General features: G+C 37.9%; 1 protein-coding gene across 1 annotated transcript in view; it reads right to left on the minus strand.

Moving 5' to 3' along the window:
• The window catches only part of LOC124596480 (meiosis regulator and mRNA stability factor 1), a 219,500-nt gene that overhangs the window by 180,375 nt on the left and 21,059 nt on the right, over window positions 1–18,066 (minus strand). The window contains exon 4 of the mRNA XM_047135626.1: window positions 8,776–8,936. Within this exon, the coding sequence (XP_046991582.1) occupies window positions 8,776–8,936 (161 nt within the window). The remainder of the gene's footprint in view (window positions 1–8,775; window positions 8,937–18,066) is intronic.

An 18,066-nucleotide genomic window follows, 5' to 3' on the forward strand; every position in this document is an offset into this window, starting at 1 on the left:
AAGTGAAGACTTTTCTACTTTATTTGAGTCTACTAGCAGTACTAGAAATTTTACCCCTTCTCTGTTTCAACCGTCTTGGTGCTATGAGAGAAAGAGAAAGAAAGAGAGAGAGAGAGAGAGAGAGAGAGAGAGAGAGAGAGAGAGAGATTCAGGTACAGGGTCTGACTTATCATAATTATCGTAATCTACACAAATGTGATGCCGCACCAGACCTACATTCATTACAGTCGGAAACACTCAAAAAATACGCTTTTAACACACTGTGAGGAAAGAGGTCGTTGTACGCATGGGAAGAAACCACCTCCAACTAGTAGTTAAAGATACCAATCTGGGATGGATCTCACAACCAATAACGCCATATCACTTTTCTATATGCAATACTCAGGACTGGCAGTTTTCATATTGATCTAAATGTGTTAGATGAGAAACTGTTACATAACAGCAAATGACTTTGTAAAACGAACACTCAGTTTTTTTGTATATTTCCAGATGTATATTTTAAGGTTACTAGTGTTGTTTTGAATAGAAGATAACAAAATTGTGATCCTACCACCTAGTGACAGAAACAACCCAATCTATGGGACCAAGTTTCACCTCTGCAAACTGAGTAGATTCATCGAAGTAGAAGCTGTATAACAAGTGACCAACCACACTTTGTAAGATTATTATACATTACTGTTAGAAGCAGACGGAGTACATTACGCCATTATGCATCTATTAACATATTTTGAATTGTATAAAATGGAAAAACTATTTAGAGACATGAAGCAGTTTCTGACGTTTCTTTCAAAATGGATAAAGTGATGAAGTATACTAACAATTCAATAATACCTATTTACATGAAGCCAAAGCAAATGGGTAATTTACTGAATTTAATATACTGAATCTTTATTACATGTGCCACAAATCATCCTCGAAAATTTAATCACAGAACTGCACAGAGTGAAAATATTTATATTCAATGACATGACCAAAAAACAGCCAAATATACCGAGGTGACAAAAGTCGTGGGATACTTTCTAATATCCGGTCGGACCACCTTTTGTCCAGCATAGTGGATCAACTTGACGTAGCATGGACTCAACAAGTCACTGGAAATCCCATGCAGAAATATTGAGTCATGCTGCCTCTGATCTTCAAACAAGCCATGAACAACTGTGGCCTGGTGACATAGTGCACAGCCATCCATAAAAATTCCATGGTTGTTTGAGAACATGTAGTTGATGAATGGCTGTAAATGGTCTCCAAGTGTCCAAACATAACCATTTCCAGTGACAACCAGTCCATTCCAAGTAAACACAGCACAGACCATTATGGAACCACCAGTTTGCACAGTGCCTTGTTGACAACTTGGGTCCCTGGCTTTGTTGTTGACAACTTGGGTCCATGGCTTCGTCTGGTTTGCACCATGCTCTAACCATACCATTAGCTCTTACCAATTGAAATTGTGACTCACCTGACCAAGTCACTGATTTCCAGTGATCTAGGGTCCAACCGACATAGTCACATGCCCAGGAGAGGCACTGCAGGTGATATCGTGCTGTTAGCAAAGGCACATCTATCGTTTGCTGTCACTGATTTCTGTGGTTATTTCATATGGTATTGCTTATCTGTTAGCACTGGCAACTCTACACCAACACCACTGCTCTCAGTCATTAAGTGAAGGTCTTCAACCACTGCGTTGACCGTGGCGAGACACAATGCTTCAAATTTGTTATTCTCATGTACAGGTTGACTATTACATAGAAGATTACAGCAACCAGCCACTTTTTCCAATGCTATTTATTTATATAAATAGTGCCATTACAGGTTTCGAACCGAAAGGTTCATCTCCAGATGGCTAATTCACATTTTACATTAGCTTTCGCCTTTTCTCAGCACGCTCTTGACACTCTGGATCTCAGGATATATACTTCCCTAATGATTTGAAAAATGGAATGTCCCATATGTCTAGCTCCAACTACCATTCTGTGTTCAAAGTCTTAATTTCCATCATGTGGCTATAAAGACATCACAAACCTTTTCACAAGAATCACCTGAGTACAAATAACAGTTCCACCAATGCACTGCCCTTTTACACCCTGTGTACACGATACTACCACAATCTGTATACCATATTTACCCAATTATAAGATGAGAGTTTTTTTCACAAATTCGTCATTCGAAAACCATTATGTTTTTACAGTATTTTCACCTTCCATCTACAAATGAAGCTTTGGCACGAGAGCTTTCGTACCAACTTATTTTGAAGAGTTCCAAAGGGTAGAGCTTAGCAAACAAGGCATCCATTCGAACAGACTCGAGGTTTCCTGATAAGCACAAGCACTTGATATAGTATTTGTCTTGTTTGATCTGTCACATGAAATTTGACTCGTGGTGCTAGTGCAATTGATGGATATGTGAGAAACTAATGAACTACGGACCACAACAACAGTCTAATGTGCTGCTTAAGAAATTGACAATTTTGTGAAACATAGGAGGAAACAGCATTAGTTGCCTGAGACTGTAGTCGTGCACGAGAGTTGATCGCGCGCATGTGAGTTGCGTGCGTGCGTGCGCGAGATGCGCGCGCACGTGTGTGTATTGTTGATGAAGGCCAATGTCCGAAAGCTTTAATTGTGAGTGTCTTTTTGTTGTGTCTATCAGCTACTCAGCATCTCTGCTATACAGTGAGTAGCAACTTTCCTTCTCATAATATTGTAACATTCCATCCTGGATTCTCCATTGTTTGATTTAAACTTCTGTTGTATTTGAATAGGTTTGCAATAGAATTCTCATACATGTGTGGATACCATGTACAGACATTTATGCTGCTTTTTAAGTAAAGGTAAAATTCAAAAGTGAAAATCTTGTCCTTCAAAAACCATTAAATGATTCTGAACCCTAGTCAGTTTTGACATGGTTATGAGGAACTAATGATTTACAAAGTGCATTGCAAACGAAAATTCTGTTGTTCATACATTAGAAAACTGGGGGAAAACATTGCTGGCTTTTAATCAGCTTTAGAACAAGATGATGACATTCAGATTGTAATGGATCTGGGAGATGTTATTTTTTTACCGTATTTGTCGATACTGAATTGAAAATGTTTTCTTATATTTATGTCAGAATTTATTATAATTTGTCTTATTATATGTTAATTTACTTCTGTTTTTGAGAGTAAAAGCATATTGATTACTATTAGAAAATGTATCGAAGAATAGCAAAGAAACTGATTGTGTAAAATATCTTTGACGTTGGAGTAGTCTTTGACTATAGTCAGTCCGAGTCGGAAGCTAACTATTGGTGTGTGTTGACGGAAGAACAATGTGAAGGTCGCAGTCATAAATAATTTTGAATTATGTTAACTATTATTTTTGTATTATCTGAAAAGAAGAAACTACATTGGAAGAAACTGTATTTGAAACACCAAAATGAGAGAAACACGCTGAACCACGTCGTTTTCTGCAGCCGACAACGATGCATTGTGGAATCATACTTAGACAACTGAAGCCAAGACTTATATTTGCTTGCAAACGTCTAATGGAAAAGGTACTGTCACGAAATATGGCAAATTTAAGTTTATAAAAAATAGTGACCATATTTTCAACTTGTGTAATAGCCGGGAAGCCATATTTCAAGATGAAACGAGAAAGAAAATTAATCTGGAATCAAATGTCTAACAAACTAAACAAATCACAGAAAGCTGACTTCAGTTGTTATTGCAAGAATAAATTATAGCAGAGACCACTTCGTGGAAATAGTACCAACAGACAGCATGAGACCGTGGGACAAGCGAAAGTTCGGGGACTGGACTGAATTGTGACTGCTGTCTTTTATTTATGTATTAGTCGCTGTTGTTACATATGAGCTGCACCACAGAAGACATAGCTGTCTGTGTTTCACTGTTGCTCAAACACAGCACTATGGGAGGTTTGGAGGGGGTACAGTGACATGAGCTTTGCTGAGAACTATAATGAGTGTATGGAGATGAATGGAGAGGGGCAGAAAATTTTGTCTTGTGCCAACCATAGGCATGTACACTACGTACTTTGGCTTTTTAAGAACATCTACCATGTTTAAACCGCAGTTTGCCTGAATCCTTTTGTACTTGAAATCGAACTGACTTTAAAATTGGCCAAATACTCAACAATGTCATACACTTCTGCAGGAGACACTCACTAAAAGTCTAGACTGGGGCCAGTGGAGTACTTATGAGTTTCGAGCAGTAATGTTGCCGACACTCGCCATGAGGTATGATGCAAATGAAAGGGGATGTGTCAGCTGCTGGTTCTACTCTGCCAATGGAAGAGCAGTGCACAGATACTATGTTTTTGTAGCAAAATACACTGTAACACTCATGTCAGTATAGAAGCAAAGTCTGCTGTGTGTTCAAGAAAAATATCATATTCAGAAGAAACAGCCAAATATTTGCGACAAAGAAGAAACAGGTTTCACAGTTGCCCTGTTAGGATGATGACGACGATAATTAAAAATAGCAGTACTACAGATGACAGGCTAAGTGAAAGAGGCTGTGAAGATAAAAATTAATGTAAAAAATTTCTTTTTGTTTATTTTATTTCTCTTTGTATTATAAAAAAGTAAACAACCAATAAATGGTATAAGTTTAGAATAGGTGTAATGGTAACTGTTTAGGCAGATACTTTACATCAATAAATGTTTGTAATTTTTCTGAAGAGACCTCTTACAAAACGGTCGGTCACCTTAAACTCGAGTAAATTAGAGATGGGTCGTTTGCGAACTAATGGGTCCAAAGGAATAGTTCACCACGATGAACGGAAGATGCGAGGAACAAATTGTAAGGAACTGTCTCTCACAGTTTACTTCAGTCATGGCTTTCTACTTATAGTTCCCGGGAATGGGAAACGTTCCGTCTCATTCCAGCCTCAGTCCCAGTCCCGACTGTCTTTGTCTCAGTTTCCCTGGGCCGGTCTCGTCTTCATCGCTTGGCCAATAGTCGCAGTTCCACAGCCTAGTTAGTTCAGTATCGAGTTGTCCTTGTAGTTCACTGCGCACGCCCATTCTAGATCTGTTTCAAACTTTTCTTGGACTCTGGACTTCTGGTTTTTTTCGTATTCTATTTAGCATCCACAACCGCCAATTAAAATGTATTTTATAATTACATAAATTATATAAAAATTATGTCGTATGTAATGCATACATCTTTCCATGTAAAAAAAGGGCACATCCGCTTACTTCATTATTTCAATAAGCAGCAGAAGACATACTTATAAAAAGACAAGTTTTTGTTATTACATGTGCAAAGGAAGTTGGCACGAGACACGTGCGTTGCCATTTTCAGTCTCTCTTCGATCTAAGGTAAAACAGCATGTTCATTGTTATGGAAGACAGACCGACATACAACTGAATGAAGCCCGCGCTCCATAATCAAGTGTCTGGTCTCATATTTTGTAAAGAGAATATGACTCCTTCAACATTATTATTTCTGTGGTATAGTGTGGTGCACAAAAAAGTGGCCCAAGTACTAGAGTGCTCACTGTTGCCCATTAATCGTCATCTATTGTTTCGAGGTTCTTGTTTGCATTAGCTCATTTGTTATTTCTTTACTGCCTAATTATTACACCTATTCTTCTTGTAGCGATCACCAAATTGTGCAAAATTGGCGAGCAGTCTACTCGTGCCCGGTTTTTCGTGCGCCACCTTATATTATTTCATTGCGATCAGCCACATAACGCTACAGTTGGCTAAACCACAGAAATTGCTTCTACAAGTGTGTGAGAATTCTGTAATGAATAAGAACTCTGTACTCCAGGGGGGGAGGCAAGTGCCCCCTCTTGGTACCTTCCATCCTTCACTCACCTATGCTACTAATTTTAAATTTTTCATAAAAACCATATACCATCCACAAATGAACTGTGAATGAGTAAAAATGAACGGTTCCCAAAAAAGAGCGATCATCAGTGAACTAGTTCCCAAGGATGAACGAGTTTGCCCATGTCTAGCGTAAATATGGTTTCTGCGTGTCACTATCCCATGACTTTTGTAGCCTCAGTATGTGCTGAGGTTATCTAGATTCTTTTTCTATCTGTTCAAAGCTTTGATTTCTTTTTCTTCATGTAGTTGTATTATGGATGATTGTTACCAGATGCTATGATTTTACTTTATGTAGCAGCAAGCGTTTGGGGCCATACTCAATTCCAGTGATAGGTTCATCCCCAGCAGTCCTTCTATCGGTACTACAATATTATGAAAAAGAGACTGCTACTCACTGCATAGAGGCAACACTGAGTCACAGACAGGCATACTGAGACTATCTGCAAACCAATGTCTTCTCCATATGGTGAGCAGCAGTCTATCTGTTTTCATAATATTGTTGTTATTCCAGCTTGGCTTTTCCTTTTACCTTTTCTCTGGCACATCAGGATATTGAGACATGCAAATGTAAAGCACATGTAAGCACTTACCACCGACTCTTTTATACCTCGAACTACGCAATTATTTTATTACAAAGAATCGCTCTAAACTTCTAGGAAAGAATGAAATATTATGCTGTGTTGAAGTCTTTAAAACATTCTCGTTCACATTATAAGCATTTATCAATGCCTTAGACCTCTTTGCGAGGTTGGCACTATATGCATCTCACGTGAAACTTTTTGCAAATACATCACAGGCAGACAAAGCTACTTCTGGGAAATCAAAGTGCTGCTAACCAACATTTGGTACAGCACTTGCCCACGAAAGGCAAAGGTCCCAAGTTTGAGTCTCAGTCAAGTGCACAGTTTTAATCTTCCTGGAAGTTTCATTCTCTTTCACTGTTAATGGTGAGAAAATCACAGTGGCCAGGACTTTAAAGTAAGTGCACAACAAAGTTGAGGTCTTCAGGAAATGCATGTTGTCTCTATTACGTGAGCTAAATTTCACAAAAGAATCTGATCACAAAAAGACATCTTGCAAAGTGGCACACTGGTTAAGACATTGGACTCCTTCAGGAGAGCTGTGCTTCTTATCTTAAAATCTCCACCCATTCTGAGGTTTTCAGTGGTTCCCTAAATCACTTAAGGCAAATGCGAGGACAGCTCCTTTGAAAACATACAACATATTTCGTTCATCATCCTTCGACAATCTTCACATTTCTACTGGCCTCATCGTTGGTAAGGTATTAAACCTTAGTCTTCCTACCTACCTGCATTCCTTCCTTCCTTCAAAGGCTAACACTTGGGCCTTTTGTCTGGGAGTGTGGAACTTTATTCACCTGCAGGGAAAGAAATGCCCTGCTTGTCCACTCGCTTCGCTATCTTCACTTCTGTTGGGTCACTAGGGAATATTTGGGGATATGACTGCTAATTTGACTAGGTCAAACTAATTCATTCACATATTGTTGGTATCTAGTATCCTGAAAATAGATTCTGAGCCAAAACTTTAGTTTCCTAACATGTGATATATATCCAGGAGGGGACTGCCACGGGGGAGGTGACCATGGGAAAAAGATTGAATAACCATCAAACGGGTAATGTTCTACGAATCAGGGCCCAGAACACCAGAAGTTTGAATGTTGTAGGAAAACTAGAAAACGTGAAAAAGGAAATGCTAAAGCTCAATCTAAACATAGCTGGTCCCAAAGAATTGACACCACATATACAATTAAGGTTACGACAGCCAATGATCTTTTCAGTGCAGATGCACACCGAGCTCTAACTCTTATTGGAATTGCCGAGATGCCAAGAGTAGTGAGGCTAATGAGCAGGGGCACTACATCGATAGTGTGTGATAGAAGGTGAGAATCTGTGTCTGACAGGAGGCATGCTACAGTAGTCTGTGCAGTTGTGCAAAGCCACTGTGCCAGTGTGGTGTAGTGGTTAATGCCTCTGTGTAGAGAGCAGAAGACCCATGTTCGAATCTCGGTGTTGGTACAAATTTCCATTCGTCACTTCAGTCTCCATACATACATCACAGATATGTCCGGAACCAGACAGTGCCATTTGATTCAAGCACCTACGCCTGGGTTTCAGGTGACTCCTCTGTTTCATCCGATGCTAAGGTGTTATCTGAATACAGCTGGAAGGCGTATGCAAAGCTGTTCCAAGTTTGGGGGAAACACCAAGTGGGAATTTGGACTGAGACGGGAAGTGTAACAGGGTAGTAAGTGCAGTTGTGCATATCCACTGTGCCACAGTGGCGTAGTGGATATTGCGTCTGCCTAGTGAGCAGGAAATCTGGATTCAAATCCCAACCTCAGCATAAATTTTCATTTGTTGCTCCAGTTCTGTATATATAAATCATAGACATAGAGAAAAGTGAGGATAACTTGTTACCTTTACCATTTGAAGGAAGGAAGATACAGATTTTTATGTTCCCTCTATGAGTCCTCAGTGTCCTCAATGAAACCATCCTGACATTCGTCTTTAGTGGTATGGGGAAACTACAGAGAATATTAAGCCATCACCTCAAAGTGCAAAAAAATATTTTACAACTGGTTTACTGGACAGGGAACTTAACTCCACTGCTGCCAAATGGAGTTCAGTGCCTTAACAGTTACACCAGCTCACTTGGATCTACCATTTGACCCCAATTAGGGAAGTAAGAATCGATCTGAGAACAAAATTAAAATAAAATACAAAGAAAGTAGGATGGACTTGAAATGCCTGAAGTTCATATTAAATTAAAACTACATCTACTAACAAGACTACACTTTTCCATACAGAGGATAAAATTACCTTTATGTGACACTGGACTTGCAGAATTATCTCTCTCTCTCTCTCTCTCTCACTCACACACACACACACACACACACACACACACAAAATTAAACATTACCTGTGTCTTAAATCAGTTATGTCTGGTGCGAAATTTATATCCCCTGATATTAGAATGATACATGCAGGACTGCCATGTAAGTCAGCAAAGCGCCGAATAGACTGCCGAAGTTTCTCATCTGCTGCATTTTTACATGTAGATGCCACATGGATCAGGTTCACCTAATGCAACAGACAAGAACATACATGTCTGAGAAACATAATGCATAACTAAGGAATTTGTCACAGGCCATCAGTTCAAAATTAACGTAAAATGATTCATATCATTAGGATAGTAGTTGTTAATCAGAGCTTGCTTCAACTAAGCTTGGAAATCAAATACGGAAAGGTCATTTAAGGAAAAAGATACCACCACCCTACTCAAAAAGTCAAGTAAAGGCCGCATCGGATTCTGGGGGTAGCCAACTAGGAGGCAGCAACGAATCTGACTGTTTGCAATCCAATACTCACTGACACATAAAAAGTAGATTCAACACAATCAAATAAACTACATAGAAATGTGCAATATAAATTCACTACTTAAGACTGCAAAATTCAAGAATTTCACTTACGAATTTAATAAACCAAATTTTAACATGGTGTGTGTGTGTGTGTGTGTGTGTGTGTGTGTGTGTGTGAGAGAGAGAGAGAGAAACAACAGAAGGCAAGTTCACATCACAAGGATGCAGAATTCATAGTGGGACACCAGGACAGAATGTTATGAAGGAATGTCCCCAATAAGGAACAGAATTTACAGCAAATATAAAAATAATAGATTCAAAAATTGATTTTCAAGCGACATTGCCTAGAATTTCAAACATAAATTTTAAAACAATGACAAACTTATGTAACAATAAAAGCTCATGCTCCTACAAATGAAACAAAAATGAACAAAAACAAATTAATTTAGGGACCTTTCGAACAAACTGAACAGAAGAAATAAAAGGAATGAAAAAATGTTACTGGGAGACTAGCGGCCAGTTGGGAAAACAAAGGAAATATAAAGATATAACTAAAATTCGGAGTGCACATAACTTTGCAACCAAGAATGCCAAAGACTTTTAGAGCTCTGCAGAGAACACAACCTTATATCTAAACCAACATAATTCACGAGGAAGCCAAATAAGTTTAAAACGTGGAAACATCCAAACTGGAGGAAGGAAGAATGGCAGCTAGACCATGTCTGTATATTTTCAATGAAATGATCCACACTTTCTGCAAAATACTTTTTACTATATGTCATGAGTGGTTTCACATTCATTGAAGATGTGTCCTCAGGTGATTAACAAGTCATAGTGGAAAGGTAATGCCTTAGAGCTACTCCTTATCATTCATGTCAAGTTATAAACAAATACCACACTAAAAGCAGTAGTTCATAGTACTGCCTTGTCTGTTGCCATTCAACCATCTTCCCTACTCGTGGCACAATTCTGCTATGCCCTCCATTTTAACTAGGGACTTTAAATTAGCTATTTGTTTATAACTTGACAAGAATGATGGGGAGTGGATCTAAGGCAGTGACCTTTCTTCTATGACATGTTAAAAAAAATCTCTATCACCTGAAAATGTGTCTTCAATTGACACAAAACTGGTCATGAGTTGCAATAAAAACTATCTTACAGATAATGTGGATCATTTCACTCAAAATTCAGAAACTTGGCTTTGATTGCCTGCAATTTTAAATAACATGCATGTGTGTACAGAAAAAAATTTTTCATAAGGAAATTTACAATGTTTCTTGAGAAGAGTAGAGAGAGGCTCAGATCGCTACATGGTTAAAATTCAAATCAAAACTACATTAAAGAAAAAGAACGGAAAAAATCAATTAAACAAATAGGAGTTTCAGCTTCTATCAGCTAATTAAAACCAACCATTAGGTTAACACGTGATCTACAATAACTGGTATCAAGTCTCAAACACAAGCCAAGAATCTAGCTCCCTTGAAACAACGAACAAAAAAGTCACAGTGCCCACCGGAATTCCATGAAGGAGGATGCCAACCAGGGTTAAAATTTTCAGACACACAAAACAGAAGAAAAGAGCGTCAACCTAAAAAAAGAAATGAAAAAATTCACACAAAATGTTAAGAGAATCAAGAGAGGATTTCATAGAGATAAAATAAACTGTATAGAAAATAAATACAACAAAACCAATTCCAGGAACTATTACAAAAACTTGGAAAACAACTACGAAAGTAAGAGCCCTCATGCTAATACTGAAAGATGAAGATGGAAAACGGTACATAGTAAAAAACAAAATGCTGAAATCATGGCAAAGGCATTTAGTGAACTTTTGAAGTGCAAAGAACAAACAATTCTTGCAGATCAAAGTAAAAACCCCAATAAAGCCAAACCTTACAAATTAATCCCACCAACTTTGCAAGTAGTAAAAAAGCACACTAACAACAACAAAATTAAAAAATGTGGAGAAGATCATGTTTCTCTTGAAATTTGGAAATATTCAAAGTGACAGTCAAAACCATGTTACCCATGGTGTTAAAAAAATTTGTATGACTGAACCGTTACCTGAATATTAGACCACAGCCACCATCCATCCACAACACTATACACTAAAAGGGGGGATAAGAGAAATCCACACAATTACAGAGGAATCTCTCTCCTAGACTGCACATGCAATATTTAATCCAAGATTCTACAGAGAAGAATGAAGGAACGACTACAACAGGAATTTGGGGAATTCCAGGGAAGTTTCAGACCATGGAGAAGCAGTGTAAAGCAGACCATTAGTTTAAAATTAATTAATACATACTACACAAAATGGAACACACCTCTGGCAGTAACATTTACAGACTTTAAGAAGGCATATAATTGTCTCCATAGACCTTCAGTACTAAAAATTCTAAGGACTGTAGGACTTCACCTAAACTACTAATTAAACTAACAGAGGTTATTCTAACCAACAACAAATCAAATATCAAGTTTAGAGGAGAAATTCTTGGGCACCTCCTCATAAAAACAGGCTTAAGACAAGGCATCTATCACTATTATTATTCAACTGCGCACTGAAATATATAATGAATGAATGGTACAGGGGTAACCCAATGAACATGTGAACTGGAAGTGCAAAGAATAACTTTGAACTGCTGGGATTTACTGCTGACCTTGCCCTCCCAGCCAACAATGTTAAATAAACCAGACGAGAAGTTAATCACTACAAGAAACAGCAAAGAAAATCGATCTTAGAATACCGTTTGAAAAATCTTGTTCTCACAATCTCTATGGGAGCAATAAGTAGGGGACAGTATATTCCTCGAGTCATCATTTAAAACTGGTTCTTGAAACTTTCTTAGTAGATTTTCTCGGTATAGTTTACAGTAAAACAACAGGAAATCAAAACTATTGAAAAATTCATATATTTAGATGAAATCATGAAATACAACCTAAATGAGAACCCAACATGGAAATTAGAATGAAAAACTGAACAAAGTAAGTTATGTTACCTAAAAAACACAATTAAAAAAACGCATTGGTAGCTGCAAAATTAAAACATTGTGAAACAGTTACACAACCAGAAATAACTTATGCAACTGAAACTTCTTCAAAACAACAACTATAGCAGAAACTGACAATCAAGAAAGAATAATAATTAGGACATGTAAAAATAAACAATATTAAGTAAATTAGCATTGGAGAATAGCTTCAAATGAAACAGTATACATGAAAATAGAACCAATAAAGAGCATGATCAGGAAGAAACACACCTCATTCTTTGGAAATATAATGAGAAAGCAGAGAACGTAACTAGCACAAAAATTATATAAAAAATTGTGAATAGTAAAGCAACAGTAAATGGATTACAGAAATTAAGGAACAATAAGATAATTCCAAATTACTGTATATGACCTAAAAAACAAAAGAGTCAAAACCAAAATACTGCAAGATGCACAAATCACACTACAAAGACCAATACAAAGACTACAGGAAATGAAGAAAATGAAATTATCTAGAAGAATCAAATATTAGACAGACAGGAGAGTAAAAAACCATTTATATAATTAAAAATTATAATAATCCTCTTATAAGCACTGCATTCTTTAACTGTATTAATGAATTATTATTTAACTTAATTGTATTATTGAATAACAACTCCTTTGTATAACAGGCTCGAGTTGTCAAATACATGCCATAAAATAAATAATAATGTAATAACAGGACAATCTGGGTAAATAGAACAATGACAGAATGCTTCAGCAGTCACCACAAAGGCAGTAATAAACCAATAGGAATGTTCTCTTACTATCTTGTTTTTATACAGTAAACAGATTTATGTCTGCACCCATGACCATATTTCCTGCACTCCTGTATTTCTAGCACAGCAATCAGTTACCAGGAAATCAATATCATTACTGCTAGCAATTTTTCTAAATAATTCATCATTATTCTCTCTTGCCTTTCATCCATTTCTTATTCCCAGTTCTCATATCTGCAAATTATTCATATTTTCTTTTCTCTTGCCAAAACTATTTTCCAATGGCACCTTGAAATTCAGTCAGCCAAGCTTCACCTAGGATCATGCTGCTCTTACCAACTGTTTAGAAAAGTTTCTTGTCAAAACAAACCCATACTCTCCCCCAACGTATTGCTCTGTCTTATTATATACCCCAACAACCCTACTGCAAATTTTACGAGCTCTGGTAGCTACTTCTCTTTTCAGAAGAATACCCAACTATTCCAGGACTACCCCTCACTCACCACAATAGCATGGTCAGTTCTGCATTTTCTTGTATCACAGTATTCTCTTACTCTGATAGAAAATTCTATTTCTCACTCTCGATAATGAGTATTTTCTTCCACATCTTAAAGAACATTACACACAAAGAAACCATTTACCACCAAAATATCTCCCACGAATTTGCAACATTTTCCAAGTCATAACTTTTGTGAAAACTAGGCAACGCTCAACAATTAAACCTCCAAAAGCAAAAAAAGACATCCTGTTTGTACTCAAAATAATTTTTATGTTTCAACCAATTTATTTTTGCATAGTAATGATCTGATGCTATCTGCATAGAACACACTCGAGGATGGGCACTAGTGATGCTTTAGGGCAGAGGCATTACGTGCTTCCCACACAGTACAGCCTCAATGTAAATGTACATAACCAATAATAATAATAATAATAATAATAATAATCCGTAACAACTTTAAAGTCTTTGACACCGTCAGTTTTTGTACATTTACAAAGATATTATATACCAATACACATTATACAGGGTGTTACAAAAAGGTACGGCCAAACTTTCAGGAAACATTCCTCACACACAAAGGAAGAAAATATGTTATGTGGACATGTGTCCGGAAACGCTTACTTTCCATGTTAGAGCTCATTTTATTACTTCTCTTCAAATCACATTAATCATGGAATGGAAACACACAGCAACAGAACGTACCAGCATGACTTCAAACACTTTGTTACAGGAAATGTTCAAAATGTCCTCCGTTAGCGAGGATACATGCATCCACCCTCCGTCGCATGGAATCCCTGATGCGCTGATGCAGCCCTGGAGAATGGCGTACTGTATCACAGCCGTCCACAATACAAGCACGAAGAGTCTCTACATTTGGTACCGGGGTTGCGTAGACAAGAGCTTTCAAATGCCCCCATAAATGAAAGTCAAGAGGGTTGAGATCAGGAGAGCGTGGAGGCCACGGAATTGGTCTGCCTCTACCAAGTCATTGGTCACCGAATCTGTTGTTGAGAAGCGTACGAACACTTCGACTGAAATGTGCAGGAGCTCCATTGTGCATGAACCACATGTTGTGTCGTACTTGTAAAGGCACATGTTCTAGCAGCACAGGTAGAGTATCCCGTATGAAATCATGATAATGTGCTCCATTGAGCGTAGGTGGAAGAACATGGGGCCCAATCAAGACATCACCAACAATGCCTGCCCAAACGTTCACGGAAAATCTGTGTTGATGACGTGATTGCACAATTGCGTGCGGATTCTCGTCAGCCCACACCTGTTGATTGTGAAAATTTACAATTTGATCACGTTGGAGTACATACTGATGAAACTAAAATGAGCTCTAACATGGAAATTAAGCGTTTCCGGACACGTGTCCACATAACATCTTTTCTTTATTTGTGTGTGAGGAATGTTTCCTGAAAGTTTGGCGGTACCTTTTTGTAACACCCTGTATACTATTCTGTAAACCTTTACCACCATTAATATACTGAGGTATACAAAACTAGAATTTTCAGTAACGGAGCTCAGAAATCTGAGTATAAACATTTTTCAATTCACAGCTGTTTAAGTTTTCATTTAAAAATATTTCCTTGGATGTATTATTTGGCAAGCTGTGATCTGTAGCTCTTATTAGTCAATACCCTATGATAATCATATCTGGTTCGTGTATTGTAATTATGAATGTCCCTATTCATTATGCTCAGTTCATCTTTCTCTTTTACAAACAAAAATAGTCATAAGGACATATAATGAATAAACAGTAAATAAATTATAGTTTTTGAAGTAGTCTCTCAGGACTGGCATTTACTTATATTGGCAACTATCCTAACGGCTCTCTTTTGGAGCCTGGATATCCTATCCCTGTCAACTGTAGGGGCCATTCCCCACATTTCAATCCCATACTGCAAATGCAAGAGAATTAATCCATAACACAATTGTTTAAGGACAGGAGGATTTATATTTAAGAGACGTTTCAGTAAGTAAAAATTGCTGCTAATCTTAACAGATGTAGCTGATATGCTCTTTCCATGTAAGATGTTTGTCAATCACAATGCCTAAAAACTTTTGTTTATCAGAAGTTTCAACTGGAGAGAGTGATTCATCAGTATGGCATTGATTATAATTCAAAAAGAACTTCATTACAACAGTCTTGTCCTTATTCAACGTTGTTGTTGTTGTGGTCTTCAGTCCTGAGACTGGTTTGATGCAGCTCTCCATGCTACTCTATCCTGTGCAAGCTTTTTCATCTCCCAGTACCTACTGCAACCTACATCCTTCTGAATCTGCTTAGTGTATTCATCTCTTGGTCTCCCTCTACGATTTTTACCCTCCACGCTGCCCTCCAATACTAAATTGGTGATCCCTTCATGCCTCAGAACACGTCCTACCAACCGATCCCTTCTTCTGGTCAAGTTGTGCCACAAACTTCTCTTCTCCCCAATCCTATTCAATACTTCCTCATTAGTTATGTGTTCTACCCATCTAATCTTCAGCATTCTTCTGTAGCACCACATTTCGAAAGCTTCTATTCTCTTCTTGTCCAAACTATTTATTGTCCATGTTTCACTTCCATACATGGCTACACTCCATACGAATACTTTCAGAAATGACTTCCTGACACTTAAATCTATACTCGATGTTAACAAATTTCTCTTCTTCAGAAACGCTTTCCTTGCCATTGCCAGCCTACATTTTATATCCTCTCTACTTCGACCATCATCAGTTATTTTGCTCCCCAAATAGCAAAACTCCTTTACTACTTTAAGTGTCTCATTTCCTAATCTAATTCCCTCAGCATCACCCGACTTAATTAGACTACATTCCATTATCCTTGTTTTGCTTTTGTTGATGTTCATCTTATATCCTCCTTTCAAGACACTGTCCATTCCATTCAACTGCTCTTCCAAGTCCTTTGCTGTCTCTGACAGAATTACAATGTCATCGGCGAACCTCAAAGTTTTTATTTCTTCTCCATGAATTTTAATACCTACTCCGAATTTTTCTTTTGTTTCCTTTACTGCTTGCTCAATATACAGATTGAACAACATCGGGGAGAGGCTACAACCCTGTCTTACTCCCTTCCCAACCACTGCTTCCCTTTCATGCCCTTCGACTCTTATAACTGCCATCTGGTTTCTGTACAAATTGTAAATAGCCTTTCGCTCCCTGTATTTTACCCCTGCCACCTTTAGAATTTGAAAGAGAGTATTCCAGTCAACATTGTCAAAAGCTTTCTCTAAGTCTACAAATGCTAGAAACGTAGGTTTGCCTTTCCTTAATCTTTCTTCTAAGATAAGTCGTAAGGTCAGTATTGCCTCACGTGTTCCAGTGTTTCTACGGAATCCAAACTGATCTTCCCCGAGGTTGGCTTCTACTAGTTTTTCCATTCGTCTGTAAAGAATTCGTGTTAGTATTTTGCAGCTGTGACTTATTAAGCTGATAGTTCGGTAATTTTCACATCTGTCAACACCTGCTTTCTTTGGGATTGGAATTATTATATTCTTCTTGAAGTCTGAGGGTATTTCGCCTGTTTCATACATCTTGCTCACCAGATCGTAGAGTTTTGTCAGGACTGGCTCTCCCACGGCCGTCAGTAGTTCCAATGGAATATTGTCTACTCCGGGGGCCTTGTTTCGACTCAGGTCTTTCAGTGCTCTGTCAAACTCTTCACACAGTATCATATCTCCCATTTCATCTTCATCTACATCCTCTTCCATTTTCATAATATTGTCCTCAAGTACATCGCCCTTGTATAGACCCTCTATATACTCCTTCCACCTTTCTGCTTTCCCTTCTTTGCTTAGAACTGTGTTTCCATCTGAGCTCTTGATATTCATACAAGTCGTTCTCTTATCTCCAAAGGTCTCTTTAATTTTCCTGTAGGCGGTATCTATCTTACCCCTAGTGAGATAGGCCTCTACATCCTTACATTTGTCCTCTAGCCATCCCTGCTTAGCCATTTTGCACTTCCTGTCGATCTCATTTTTGAGACGTTTGTATTCCTTTTTGCCTGTTTCACTTACTGCATTTTTATATTTTCTCCTTTCATCAATTAAATTCAATATTTCTTCTGTTACCCAAGGATTTCTACTAGCCCTCGCCTTTTTACCTACTTGATCCTCTGCTGCCTTCACTACTTCATCCCTCAAAGCTACCCATTCTTCTTCTACTGTATTTCTTTCCCCCATTCCTGTCAATTGCTCCCTTATGCTCTCCCTGAATCTCTGTACAACCTCTGGTTCTTTTAGTTTATCCAGGTCCCATCTCCTTAAATTCCCACCTTTTTGCAGTTTCTTCAGTTTTAATCTACAGGTCATAACCAATAGATTGTGGTCAGAGTCCACATCTGCCCCTGGAAATGTCTTACAATTTAAAACCTGGTTCCTAAATCTCTGTCTTACCATTATATAATCTATCTGATACCTTTTAGTATCTCCAGGGTTCTTCCATGTATACAACCTTCTTTCATGATTCTTAAACCAAGTGTTAGTTATGATTATGTTGTGCTCTGTGCAAAATTCGACCAGGCGGCTTCCTCTTTCATTTCTGTCCCCCAATCCATATTCACCTACTACGTTTCCTTCTCTCCCTTTTCCTACACTC

This window comes from Schistocerca americana, chromosome 2 (genome assembly GCF_021461395.2).
Source record: "Schistocerca americana isolate TAMUIC-IGC-003095 chromosome 2, iqSchAmer2.1, whole genome shotgun sequence".
In the NCBI taxonomy this organism is placed as follows: domain Eukaryota; kingdom Metazoa; phylum Arthropoda; class Insecta; order Orthoptera; family Acrididae; genus Schistocerca; species Schistocerca americana.